Genomic DNA, 14,723 nt, shown 5'->3' with positions numbered 1-14,723 from the left:
GGCTTTTTGGGCTTTATATATATATATATATATATATATATATATATATATATATATATATATATGTATATATATATGTTTTCCTTAAAATTTGTGAAAACCTATGAAATATGATGGATGTCCACTCACAGACTGTTTTTAAATGGGGTTGTATAAATATCTTTTTGCTTTTAAACTGTATGTGTGTGTGTGTGATTGTGCCTTGGTGTCTGTTAGTGACAAGAGTTTAACACTTGTTCAAGCTTAAGTTTAAGGCCTTGTCTTTTTGGATATATATATATATATATATATTATATTATTATTTTTAATAATATATATACATATTTTTTTTCTCCAAAATATTCATATAACCATTACCACAGAGCGCACTATTCCTACAACATCATTAGTGCTGAAGTGGAACTACCAGAGCCTTCGGCAGATAGCAAGCAGATGCAGCATATGTGTTGTAACGAGGCAGGGTCAGGCCAGGGGGATTCATTTGCAGCTTTTTATTAAGAATGGTCAAGACAGAAAGGGTGAGCAATGGCAAACAGGGCAGAACAGAAAAGGCAGAGACAAACCAGGTTGACAGGCAAAGGGCCGAGGCAGGCAGCAAGAATCAGAGTCCAATAAACAATCCAGATTGGGCCAGGCAGAATGTAGTCAGCAACGGTAAACAATCGGTCAAATACAGAAATCAAACATGGGAAATGATGGCCGGGCAAAATCAATATAAGTGGCTATTGTGGTTCACGATCATAGGCCCTGTCCCACATGGCACACTTCATATGAATTTTCAGTCTTGTGTACTTATTTCATGTGTCCGTAAAATCCATGAGACCGTCTGTAGGGTGTCTCATTTGTCATTTTAGGTTTCAGAAGGTTGCTCACGCATACTTTGTGGTTGATATGTGCCCTCGATGCGCACTTGATGCACCCAAACTGATGCAAGCTCTACGGCACACTTCTTTTCGACAGTCAAAGCAGGGCTATATATATAAATATAGCTGCGAACAGCGATGAAGGGCCAAAGCCGGCGGCACCGCCACCCCGGTGCCTTTAGGTAACTAAAGGAACCGGGGCTGCGGTGCCACCGGCTTGGGCCCGCAATCGCTGCTCGCAGCTATATTTTTAAATTACATTTATAACATTAAAGGATGAACTTGAAGGACGAACACAAGGGCTGAAAGTGTAATTTTGGGCAGGGTCTTTGAATACAGGAGATTAATTAATGTATCTTTTGTAGCTGGGAGTTAGGTGAGTTTGGACCCTGCAGTGCCCCCTGTGGAGTGGGAGAGCGAGTGCGCTCTGTGACGTGTTTTCAGAAACAGGGTACAGTGAAAGTGGAGCTGCCTGACTCTGACTGTACACTTGACTCTAAACCACCAACAACTGAAACCTGCAACTCCCAAATCTGTCCTGCCAGGTAATGTGCCAAAGTGTGTAAGACTGAAATGAATTAGCAAGTGAAAATCCAGTACCAGATTACAGAGATTACAAAGATAAATATTTTTCATGCACAGAGAAATCCTTCAATTTGAGACAATAAAATGTATTGAGACAGTATTGGGCAAAGATATTATAGTTAGCCAAAACTAAAGCATAAAAAAAATTTTCATTATTTGAAATAAAATAAACATTAACTGAAATAAAAAAACAACAACAACTTAAACTTTTTTTCAACTTCTTGCCAAAGGAGTTTAAGTTGAAGCTTAAAAATAACTAAAACTAAATAAACTAAACCTATTGTTGAATTTTTTTTATAAAAAGAAATTGTTTTAAAACTATTGTTTAAACTGTATTGAAATATCCAAAACTATTTTAGTATATCAATAAAACTAAAATAATGCTGGTATTGGGACAATTTAGATTTAATGTTCAACTTTACATGTGATGTGATGTAATGACAACTGTTTACAATAGTTCGGAGTCTGTATTGAGTCATTCTGGCAGTTACGTGTGTACAGTATATTCATATGTATGTGTGTGTGTTGTAGATGGCAGGTGTCTGAGCCTGGTGAGTGCTCGGCTGTGTGTGGACCCGGGGAGGCCCAGAGAATGGTGTCGTGTGTCCGCTCCCATCGTGGATCTGATTCTGAGGTTGACCAAAATTTGTGTTCTGAACCCAAACCCCCAGAACACGTTTCCTGTGTGGTGGATGTTTGTCCTGTCGGCTGGGATAGCCAAAAAGAGGTATTGTGTTACAAAATAAATTCAGCATCAGCTTTTTTGTTCGAGATCAAGTTATAATTAAGCAGTATTACACAAGCAAGTACTGCTGTAGGCTACTGAATATCGGCACGATTGCAAGTGATATTGCAGTTATTTACTTAGTTAAGTTAATATTATCAATATCCTACACAATTTAACGAGTCAATATCAAGTAACTCATGTGTAAATCAAATGGCCAATTAGTTTGTATATTTTTCTTTCCCAAGAAACATTGTTTTAAAAGAAGTCAACGCATTAAGCTTTGCATGTCACCAAGCAACACATGGACTGGAACAGCTGTGAGTGGAACAGCAGCGATTTGCTCAAGGTGTTCTGTAGTCAGTCTACTACAGTACATTTCAGGTTTTCTACGTCCTGCTCTTCACTATCTGGTGAGAGAGATGCTGCTCAGAATAATTAGTCTTCTGCAAAAAAAATGCAGTCTTCGCAAAATCACACACATCTGCTCCGGATCCAAACAAGTTACATTCCAAAAAATGAAGCATCTCTCTGTTACTCTAAATATCACCTGAAATACCTCTTAACCAATCAGATTAGAACTAAGTTTTGTATAACAATGTATATCTAATAAATAAAATGTAAAAAATATTGATAGAATATTACCCTACTAGCCATTTATGTCACAAAAGATTTATATTTCAAATAAATGCTGTTCTTTTTAACTTTCTATTCATCAAAAATTCTTGGGAAAGAAAGCGTATAAACGTTTTCACAAAAATATTAAGCAGCACAGCTGTTTTCAACAGTAATAATAATAAGAAATGTTTCTTGAGCACCAAATCAGCATATTAGAATGATTTCAGAAGGATCATGTGAGACTAAAGACTGGAGTAATGATTCTGAAAATTCAGCTTTGTCATCACAGGAATTAATTACATTTGAAAATATATTAAAAGAGAAAAGTTATTTTAAATTGTAATAATATTTAACAATATTGCTGTTTTTACTGTATTTTTATTAAATATTTATGGTTTTGATGAGCATAAGAGACTTTTAAAAAACAAAACAAAATCTTACCAACCTGTGTATATTGAACGTGATATGTGATCTGTTCTGAAATGTCTTCAAGACTGAGCTGACCCGAACAGACTTCCGTGTAATGCCCCGTTCCACAATGGTTCCAGTTTATGTTTGGAGTCCTGTTATTGGCCAGTGCTCCAAAACCTGTGACAATGGTAAATGAGACAACTGAATGCACCTGCTGAAATTAGGACAAAACTCATTTGTGATCGTGTGTGCATAATTGTGCATGCTTACTTATTTACGCAGGATCTCAGCAGGTTTGGTTCTCCTGTGTGGATCACCAATCCCGTCTTGAAGTCCCAGAGTTCCTTTGTGATCGTACCAGTAAACCAGAGCTGTACACCCAACCCTGTAGCCCATCAAAATGTCCTGCTGTGTAAGCATTGCTTAAACTCTACTTTTGGTTTCTAGACTTTCTTTTATACATTCACACATGATGAGCATTGTGTCTTTCTCTATCAGTTGGCGTTACATACAGGGACCGTGCAGTGTGTCTTGTGGAGGAGGTTTAGCGAAGAGAGTCCTGTACTGTTCCCAGAGGGTGGAGGGAGGAGTCGGAAACAGGGATTTGGTGGTGGGAGAGTCTTCTTGTCAGTCTGTGCCCAGACCTTCAGAGGTAGTGGAGTGTAATACTGAAATCTGTCCAGCCAGGTAAACCACCACAGACTGTACACACATCTACTGAACATATGAAGAGACAGACAGTTCTGACTTGTTTATACACATTACAACTAGTTATTGTTATTTGCAGAACGCCAAAAAAACTGAGGAGGGGATATTTGAACAAGGATGTCATCATTAATTTTAATGTAGAAATTTAGACAATGTAGAAATACAGTGTATTTCACATAAAAGGAACAGTAAAAATACAGAAAAAAACCTAACGGGGGCCTGTAAATTGTATAAATGAATCCAGTTTTGAATATTGTTGTGCCGCACAAACTAGGAGTGGCAATATATTAAAATAATAAAATTAATTAATTTTTACTCTTTATAAGCTATGAGTTTACATGACTTTCCAGTCTTTCGTGATCAGGTGGGTTTTTTTTTAAAACCCCACCTGTTTTTTTCTAACCCCCCCCCCCCCCCCAAGCGTTGTCCTGGTGGAAACATACGGAAGCAACAAGGGGGAAACTGGGGGTGGGTGGGGAGTGACCCCTGACAGACCTGCGAAGGCTGACCAGACCCGCGAGAGTCCGTCTGCGTTGGCGTTGGAGGCTCCGGCTCGGTGGCGGATGATGAAGCAGAAGTCCTGGAGCGCAAGGAACCACCGCGTCACTCTGGCGTTGGTGTCCTTGGCTCTGGCCATCCATTGAAGGGGTGCGTGGTCCGCGAGGAGGGTGAACTTACGGCCGAGCAGGTAGTAACGCAGCTCCAGGACTGCCCACTTTATGGCCAGAGCCTCTTTCTCAACCGTGGCGTAGTTCCTCTCGGCTTTTGTCAACTTCCTGCTAATAAACAACACAGGATGTTCCTCACCCTCCCTGACTTGGGACAGGACGGCTCCTAACCCTGTCTCGGACGCATCCATCTGTAACAGAAAGGGGCGGCCGAAATCGTGGGCGTGCAGGACCGGTTCTTCCGTCAGGGCACACTTGATTTGCTGGAATGCCTCTTCTGCCTCTGGACCCAGGTGATGCGCTCGGGCTGCCCGTTTCTGGTTAGGTCTGTCAGGGGGGCGGCTAACGAGGAGAAGTTGGGGATGAGGCAGCTAAAATATCCCTCTAAGCCCAAGAAAGCCCGTAGTCCAGTCTTCGTTCCGGGTCTTTGGGCGACGCGGACGGCCTCCCTCTTTTTCTCCTGCGGCTTAATTAGGCCCTGTCCAACCTGGAAGGCCAGGTATTTTGCCTCAAAGAGGGCCAGGTGACACTTGACACGGGTTGGCGGTGAGTCCAGCCCTTCGAAGATCCGTAAGCACCCTCCACAGACGTCTAGGTGGTCCTCCCAACGCTCCGAATGGATGACTACATCATCAATGTACGCTGCTACGTACTGCTGGTGCAGCCGAAGGATGATGTCCATAAGCCTCTGGAACGTGGCCAGTGCCCCGTGAAGGCCGAAGGGAAGGGTTTATAGGGTTTATTATAAGGGTTTATGGCCGATATTGCCAGTGGCCAGTTGGAGTCGAAAAGGCTGTTTTCGGTTTGGCACTTTCGGAGAGGGGTACCTGCCAATAACCCTTCGTCAGGTCCAAAGCTGAATTGAAGCTGGGGGCTGAATTGGGTGATTTCTTCTGACAGACTGGACAGGCTTGACCGAAATGCTTCACTTCGGCCTCCAGGCCGGGCCAGTGGAACCGGTCTCGAATACGCTGGGTGGTATTTGCTGCGCCGAGGTGTCCTGCCAACAGATGGGAGTGCGCCAATTGCAGGATCGTCTCCGTCTTTGAGCGCGGCACCACTAGCAGTTTTTTTTCCTCCCCCCTCCGCTGAGCGACACAACATCATAGAAGAAGAGATTAATGGAATGGGAAGGGGACTCACCATCTCTCCCAATGTCGGAGGTCATGAGAACGGGGCGGCCGAGGGACCTCTTCGCTGGGCCCCGCCCACGGTCACCCACCACTGTCGTTGAGCAGGGCTTCGAAGCCCGGCCAGTCTCGTCCCAGCAAGACAGTTACGGACAAATCTTTAACGAGCCCGACTTCTATGGGCCAGGATCCCGAAGCTGCGGAGATAGTGACGTGCCGAGCGGGCACCTGTCGTGTGTCTCCATGCACGCAGGTGATTGGCAACACTGACCTGGTCTCGCTGCGTGGGGGCAGAATCTCCGTTGGAGCAGTATTCTTGAACATTTGTAAATGTGCCTCGACGTCATCATGGACAGTCATTTTGGGGAGTAGCTGGGCGGCCTGAAGCCGTGGGTCGGGTAACGGAACATGCTGTCTGGCGGCCGTGCGGAGGACGGCGATTTCCTGATCAGCCTGGCTTTGGCGTGTGGCAAAATGCTCCACGACCTGGTGCTGGTACATGCTGACCTCTGTTAACTGCCGGAGAAGTTCTTCCATCCTGAGGGAGAGTACCGCCTGTCAGGAAGAGAACAATATGAATTTACGGAAATCACTTGTCGACGGAAACTTCCTTTTAATCTGCCTGCATTCTCCACCACTGTGACGGGGTGGAAGTATCACGCGAAAAGGAGTGCTCAAATTAATTACCCCGGAGGGTGTATTTATTAACAAGTGGTAGGTGAAGAGTGAAGAGTGGCTTGCTGAGGTGGTGCGGTGCTCTATGTGAGAGATTCGTTAGTTCCCAGCATTTAAGACGCCAGTCTCCTCGTTGTTCAGCCTCATGCTGCTTATATGGCCGTGGGGGAAATTGGTGACCGGTGTGGCCGATCAAGCCATGATGAGCGTGCACAGGTGTTTCGCGTCTTTCCCCAGGGCAACGCTGATGAGTGCTTGGGACGCTCGTCACAGTATGCTATTGTCATTTTTATTATTTTTCTAAAAAAAATGTCTATATAGTTTTCATTACATCTTAGTCTTTAGTTTATTTAGTTTTACTGATTTTAGTAAACTTATTTTATTTTAGCTATAGTACCAACGCAACATTTCTCATTTCATTTAGTTTGTCTATTTCTATTAGACTAAGTTTAGTTAATAATATCCATGGTGGAGTCACCACGTATTGCTCAATGCCTCTTTTATTGAAGCAAAACCAGTTGATTTCTTATTATATTATTAGGATTAATTCATGAAATGATTTTGTAGCTGGCTGGTGGGACAGCAGGGCGACTGTTCGGTGTCTTGCGGGATGGGCGTAGCTGTGAGGAGTGTGCAGTGTGTTCAGTATGAGAGGGGTGTAGAGAGGATCGTGGAGGAGGAGTGGTGTGAGTCAGGAAACAAGCCTCCTTCCACTGCACCATGCTTCACTCAAATCTGTTCTTTCCACTGGGATGTGCATGAGTGGAATGAGGTAATGTGCCAACACATCTATTATCCAAACTACATATTCTAAGGGCCCTATTTTAACGATCTAAGCGCATGGTCTAAAGCGCACTGCAAAAGTGCACTTAGGTCGTGTCAGACTCCACTTTTGCTGTTTAATTATGGTAAAAATGGTCTGCGTGCACGGCGCATGGTCTAAAAGGGTTGTCCCTATTCTCTTAATGAGTAATAATGGGTGTGTTTTGGTCATAACGTGCAATAAGCCAATCAGAGTCTCATCTCCCATTCCCTTTAAAAGCCAGTTGCGCTTGTGCTATGTCGGATTTGCTATTTACAAGGCGGAATTTGCAAGCGAAAAAACTGAACGCTTCACAATGCTTCGGATCTGCTTGTGCCCGAGGTTAAAGCTATCTACGGGACAGTGTACGTGTGTTGTGGACCCGCCTAAACAGTATTGGTGCATTTTAACGTTCTCTTTTAATAACAAAAAAAATCAGTCTATTTCAGTTGCCTCAAAATAGAGGAATGCGACAACAATGCGCCCGAACACACCTCGTTTTCAGACCAGCACGCCCATGGGCACACAAATGCATTTGCTTTTTAAACAACGTGGCACAGGACGGGAAAATGATAACTGCGTTGGGCTGAAACTAGCAAAAAACACTTGCATCGCACCTGGCGCTGCATTGCGCCAGGTGTATGATAGGGCCCTAACAATGCACAGCCAAAGTCCCATTTTATGGATGTAGAGTTTTGATATTATAGAATAATCTTGTAAAAATAAATTCAATGCTCTCATTTTCCTTCTGCTCTTTAATGTAGTGTTCTGTCTCATGTGGTTATGGGATCCAGTCTCGGACCGTGTCCTGTATGGGCCCATCCAGTCCTCTTCCTGTTAGTCCTTTTCTTTGCCTCCACTTGCCAAAACCCATCACCATCCAGGCCTGCTACAGCCCTGACTGTTCCTCAGCCCATACCTTCACACCAGAGCCCAAAGGTACTCACATCCAATCAGAGCACCAGAGAGGAGATGGGACGTGGGGAACTCCAAGAGTGCGTATGAGAACCACAATAGGTCCAGCTGTCAGTATTAAGAAGATGAAGAAGAGTTTTTCAGCCATTGTACCTACAGTGGACTTGATGGAAAGCACCATGAGCACGCCAACAGACCCACCACAGACCAGTTAGGTGGCAAGTGTCTATAGCTCCATATAAGACTATCAGTCTTGATAACAATTTCAGTGTCTAAAGGGTTCTGTTATATTTCTTTGTATCTTTTCTATATATCTTTGTTAAATTTTTTTCTTAAAATTAAAATGTAACCAATACAAATATTCCAGACTTTAGGAAATTTTAAGGCAACATTGTCAGTGTAATAACACAAATAAGTACTGAGTAATATTAATTAACTACATACTTACTATACGGTTGAGGGTTGGTTTAGTGTTAGTTGTAATTACATATACATTTATATATATTGGAGAATTTGGGACCTATAACTGTTTACACTAAATTCAGACAAATATGTACATATACATGTTTACATTTATATATTCAGAATTATAATTTTATATTCAGGATTTATAAATGTATATTAAGATATTAAGATAGGTATATTAATATATTTCTTATTTGGCTCTTTAATTTTGTGGATTGTTATATGAATAGACTGACGGAAAGATTTAAGAAAGCTGTGAGGAATAAATCATCTATTCTGGTTTCAGGTTTCTGTGGGCAACTTCTCCTTCAAGACTCCGGAACTATTGATCTACGCAATGTCACTCAGAAAAGGTGTATATTTGCTATTGGCCGACCTCTAGATGAGGTTATTCAAATCAAAATAGTATCCAGCACTCTTAACTGCCGGCAAAGTAAGTACTGAGCTTAAATTGTGTAGAGACATGGGAATCTGATGCAGTACTATTATGGTGAATTGTGTGTATTTTTGTGTATATTTTCAGGGGAGAATATCGCCCTGTATGATAGACTCATCCTGATGCGCCTCTGCGAGAGACGACCGGTAAAACGCTGAAATCCCGATCAAATGTTCTTTTGGTGCGTCAGAGCCGCCTAACCCCTGGCAACGGAGTGGTACTATTTTATCAGAGTGTAAAGAACAAAAAAAGCCCTCATGGAGGTGAGTTATTACAAACACAGCATATTTTAGTAATTATGTTCATATATTCATCAAATGTAATATAGATGTTATTGTAAAAAGTACATCCAAAAATTCTGTCATCATTTACTCTCATGTCATACCAAATCTGACTTCCTTTTTTTTCTGGCACTTATAAAGGGTTACAAATACATGCTGTTCTTATGAACTTTCTATTCAGCTGTATCGGGGGTCCACTGAAGACGAGTAGAAATGCCAACCCAAGTGCAGTTTTATTGAAAAATTATAAAGTGATACAAAAATAAACAGAACTAAACATGACAAAAACAGGGGCCTTAAACTTGACATGAACAGAACCCGACAAAATTCACCAACAGCGGGTTACTATGGGTTACAAAGCTATAGATAAGGCACAATGGAAACATGAGGGCTATATATACACACACAAGGACTAATGACACACAACACACCTGAAAGCCATCAAACAATGAACCAATCAGAAAATCACATGAAGCAAAGGAAGCACATGACAAGATGACATATGAGGGGCAAGGGAATCACATGACATTAGGGGCAAGGGAATCACATGACATGACAGGAAACATCACTATGGCTGCATCCAAAAACGTCTCGGTTACTAACGTAACCTTGGTTTCCTGAGAGTAGGGAATGAGTATTGCGTAAATTGGATTACGCTATGGGAAAACTCTAGAAGAAAAAAATTCTAGAGAATATTGAAGCCAAAATTTTAAAGCGCAGTGCAGCTGCACAGCAGACATATAGCTGAGTGTCTAGCGCGCTCATTGGCTGTGCTGCGGCAACTGTACGAACCTATAGCGAGTCGGCTAAGATACGCAAACCAATCAGGTAGCTTCAACCAAATCGAAACATAGTAGCACGTCGGATTACGCAATACTCGTTCCCTACTCTCAGGGAACCGAAATTACGTTAGTAACCGAGACGTTCCCTTTCGAGAGGTATCTCGTATTGCGTAAGTTAGGTTACGCTATGGGAACCCCTTTCAAAACGCCATGCGAGCTTAAAAACTTCGCCCCATACTATAGCCTAGGGCCAAGCGCCCGAGGCTCATAGAAGATTGAAGTTATGAGTCATAATAGAGGCCATTAAAATAGATCAGTAATGAGCCTCATCTAGGGAAATATAGGAATGGGCCTTATAAAGGGCCAAGCTCCTTCTTTATATGGTATATAGAACTGTAGTTCAGGTACACCCAGGACCAGACAGATGCCGGGCCTTATAGTTGCGGAAATTGTGCTTAGACACTTTATTTGTACGGAAAGAACCCTTGCTTGGAAAGTGGGAACTTCCAGGTTATTAAACCTCATAAATGTGGACGGTGAGGCCCAGCCAGCCACCACACAAATATCTTTAATTGGTATTCCACTCGACCATACCCATGACGAGGCCATGCCTCTCGTGGAATGAGCTCTGATGCCTATGGGACAATGGAGGCCCTTAGACTCAAAAAGCCAAAAGCCATAAGCCAGTGAGATAGCATCAACTATCCAACGTGACAGTCTCTGCTTCGTGACCGCAAGACCTCTGGTGCGGTCCCCGAAGCATACAAAGAGCTGTTCTGACTGCCTGAAGGGGACAGAGCGCTCTAAATAGACTCTGAGAGCCCTCACAGGGCAGAATAGATTTGCGTCTCTTTCGTCTTCTGACGAGGGAAGAGCTGACAGCGAAATGACTTGCGCTCTGAACGGAGTCGAGAGCACTTTAGGAACATACCCATGCCTTGGCTTAAGGACGACACTGGAGTCGTTGGGCCCGAATTCAAGGCAGAGAGTGCTCACTGAGAATGCTTGCAAATCACCAACTCGCTTGACTGTCCCAGATAGATACAGAGGAGGGTCGAGGCGGGTTTAGCCTTCTGGCTCCCTTGAGGAAGCGCACGACTAGGTCGTTTCTTCCCAGTGATTGCCCGGCCACATGAGCGTGAAGTGCTGCTATGGCCGCCACATATACTTTGAGCGTGGAGGGGGTGCGACCCGCGTCCAAAAGCTCTTGTAGAAAGGAAAGTACCTTTGTCACTCTGCATGAGTAGGGGTCCAGGCTCCGTGTTGTGCACCAGCCGGAGAACACTGACCATTTTAGAGCATAAAGAGGCCTGGTTGAAGGCGCTCTTGCTTCAGTAATGGTATTTAGCACCCTTTCCGGAAGGTTCCCAGATACCCGTTGAGGGGAAATACATGGAGGGCCCACAAGTCGGGACAGGGATGCCAGATCGTCCCGTTCACCTGCATGAGGAGGTCTCTCCTCAGGGGTATTGGCCATGGGGCTGATTCCAGCAGCTGAGTCCACTCTGCGAACCATAGCTGGTTCCTCCAGAGAGGGCCTATGAAGAGCATTGCACACTTGCTCTCCCAGATCCATTCAATGACCTGAGATAGCACAGTGACCGGAGGGAATGCATACAGCGGGCGGCTTGTCTAGTTCTGGAGGGTGGTGGAGTGGAGGCGGACAAGAGGGAGGGATGGAAGGCCAGGCCGTGAAGTGGAAGTTGGCCAGGACCATGGGATTGTGGGCCTGGACCGAGGAGCAGTGGTGGGCTGGGCTGTGGAGCAGTGGACGAGACCATGTAAACATGGAGTAGTGGACGAGTCCATGGGGGATCAGGTAGCCAAACTGGAGCCAGTAGAGATGGGAACCACCAGGGCAGAGGAGATGACCACAAGGCACCACAGCAGAGCAGAAGACCCTTTGAAATCAGGAGGCCATGGAGGATCAGTGACCTGAATGGCCTTCATAGGCACGACAGAGCGAGCAGGGATGGCCTCCATGGCTGTGACAGGGAACATATAGCATTCTAAAGCGGACGCTGCCACCTCGGGAGGAGCTGTAGCAGGCGGCGCCGCCTCTGGGGAAGTGTGTGTGGCCCACATACACAGAATAGCAGTGGCCATTAATGGAAGCATCGTGGACCTCTGGGTCGACCGGACTAGGAATTGGTAGACTTGGGGACCACCGGACTTGGGAGCACCGGACTGGACATGGTCACTGCTTGTACTGACCTCAGAGGTGGATCCATCACACAGGAGGTCAGTCTTTTCCACCCTGAGACAGATCCATTGGCAGAGGAGATCCCTGGTGGACCAAGCTCCACAGACGATACTTTTGATCGGTTGTGTATCTAGCAGAATGTCCAAGCTGCTCTTTTGCATACAACAAAAGTTGTTCTACAGAATAAATTCTTGTGAGTTTGACAAAACGGTAACACTTTAGCGTCCATTTCTTACTATTAAATTGTTGCTTATTAGCATGCATATTACTAGGATATTGGCTGCTTATTAGTAGCCTGACTACGTCAGACTTCCTACTTCCGCTAATTTCATTTCGCTCCTGTAGTCAGTCTGAGATAGCAGCCTATCTTTCTGTTTTCCACCGGCCTGAAAACAGCCTGGCCAATCAACGAACAGAGGGCGGGCTGAAAGCCGTGACGTAGTCAGTAAGCGCCGTGTTTAAGATTAGGTCAGGGAAATCGAAAACGACCGCTGATATGGAGACGCGGATGCAATTCGCTCTGTTGTGGAGAATATTCCCGGCATTAGCAAACTGAAGCCCGAACACGAAGAGTGTGTATTAAACATTTTGAATGGAGGTGATCTTGTGGCCCTACTCCCTTTGGGAAAAGTTTAATTTATCAACTATTACCGATCGTCAGCGAGAAACTGGGGAGCCTTTTGACAGGTCAGTGTCTCTTTTCTTTTCCAGGTCTTAAATACCGTAAAACTTCAAATAATAGCCCGGGCTTTTATTTGCCCAAATCGTCGAACTGCACCGGCTTGTACTTGAGATAGGCGTCTAACTTATATGAGACAGGCCTTTATAGTTGAGATGTTGTTCATTGAGATGTTGTTCCTAGAGTCTATAATCTCTAAAAATCTCCAAATGCTCCACGTGAAACCGCGGTCTTCCGACCTCTTACTATCTTGTCGATTGATTTTTATGAATATGCGCGAGGGAGAGAGAGCCAAGACAGCGCTCTTGTTGTTTGTAGACGTGGGAGTGCGCGCGCGTGGCCGGGGCTCTCTCTCTCTCTCTCTCTCTCTCTCTCTCTCTCTGTCTGCTCGTTTGTGCCCTGTCAAGCGCAGCAGTCATTCTATTACATCACTCACAGATCAAAAAAGTCGTTTACAGCCATGTTCACTCGGTTATTTCGCTCGCATCATCAAGTGTTTACAGTGGAAGTTCGATCATAGATTTGAGTTCGATGCATGATGTCTGTGGTTCGATGCGGCTGTGTCGGCGCATAACATACGTCATAAACAAACTTATCTGATTGGCTTACGGGTAACCAATGATTTTAAACTTCAGTACGCGCCCCCTAGCGAGAGAGAAAACACTTCTCTATTATGCTATCCCAGACTCTGTGTACGAAGCAAAGTGAAGTAGCAGAGTCTGGTATTACCAGGCTAGCTTATTAGTACTAATAAAGCACATATTAATGCCTTGTTCTGCATGACCTTATTATACATTCCTTAATCCTACCCAATACCTGAACTTTACAACTACCATACTAACTATTAATAAGCAGTAATTAGGAGTTTATTGAGACAAAAGTCAGTTAATAGTTAGTTAATATTGAGAATTGGACCCTAATCTAAAGTGTGACCAACAAGACATGGTGAGTAAATAATGACAGAATTTTCATTACTGGGTGAACAATAATTTTTTTTTGGAGATTAAGCCAAACTGAAATAATCTGAAAGACAGTACATATGTTCCTCCAAGAGTGTGACGTTCAGCTGTTCTCTCCGTCCGGACTCATTGAGAATCCAATCAAGAGTCCAGCCATCTCGCCCTCTAACACTCAGAGTTGTCGCGTGTTCATTGATGCTCCTCCAGCATTGAGGATTCAGATCAGAGCACTTTCTGTGCTCAACAATACTGATACAAACTCAACATACATACTGGTAAGTCATTGTGCGTCCATCTTTTATATAAACATAGACTATTGTTCAAAAGTTTGGGGTCAGTCAGATTTTTAAGATGAATACATTAAATTAGTCAAAAGTGACAGTAAAGAGTAAATATATTTATAATGTTACAAAATTTTTCTATTTCAAATAAATGCTGTTCTTTTGATTTTTTTTTATCATGGAATCCTGAAAAAAAATGGTTTCCACTGAAATATTCAGCACAACTGTTTTCAACATTGATAATAAATTTTAAAAAAAAATCTTAAGAACCAAATCAGCATATTAAAATGGTTTCTGAAGAATCACATGGCTGTCACTGTCATCTGTTAGTCACCGTCTGCACTACATGTCCCATCATCCTCTCCGGCTCACACCTGCACTCATTCCACCATTACCTGCACCTGCCAGCAATCATCATCGTCATCACTCAGCGTGTCCCTCTTTGTCAAGTGCTCATGGTTGGTTATTGTTTGTGTTTGATACACACTGTTTCGTATTTTTGGCTAGTAATCGTGTTCGGAATAAATGCTCTTATTAT

The 14,723-nt window shown here is 43.6% G+C and overlaps 2 protein-coding genes across 2 annotated transcripts in view; both read left to right on the top strand.

Moving 5' to 3' along the window:
* Window positions 1–14,723, top strand: part of timm17b (translocase of inner mitochondrial membrane 17 homolog B (yeast)) — a 214,713-nt gene that overhangs the window by 156,190 nt on the left and 43,800 nt on the right. The gene's annotated exons all lie outside the window — the stretch shown is intronic.
* Window positions 1–14,723, top strand: part of adamts13 (ADAM metallopeptidase with thrombospondin type 1 motif, 13) — a 51,915-nt gene that overhangs the window by 35,814 nt on the left and 1,378 nt on the right. Inside the window, 11 exon segments of the mRNA XM_077223478.1 lie at window positions 1,229–1,408; window positions 1,980–2,175; window positions 3,284–3,389; window positions 3,484–3,613; window positions 3,700–3,888; window positions 6,950–7,154; window positions 7,949–8,309; window positions 8,851–8,997; window positions 9,088–9,138; window positions 9,141–9,263; window positions 13,998–14,179. Coding sequence (XP_077079593.1) covers window positions 1,229–1,408; window positions 1,980–2,175; window positions 3,284–3,389; window positions 3,484–3,613; window positions 3,700–3,888; window positions 6,950–7,154; window positions 7,949–8,309; window positions 8,851–8,997; window positions 9,088–9,138; window positions 9,141–9,263; window positions 13,998–14,179 — 1,870 coding nt within the window.

The sequence above is a fragment of the Siphateles boraxobius genome, unplaced genomic scaffold, assembly GCF_051911475.1.
Source record: "Siphateles boraxobius isolate OS27281-9 unplaced genomic scaffold, OSU_SipBor_1 9, whole genome shotgun sequence".
In the NCBI taxonomy this organism is placed as follows: domain Eukaryota; kingdom Metazoa; phylum Chordata; class Actinopteri; order Cypriniformes; family Leuciscidae; genus Siphateles; species Siphateles boraxobius.
This window is presented reverse-complemented; position numbering and strand designations above follow the sequence as displayed.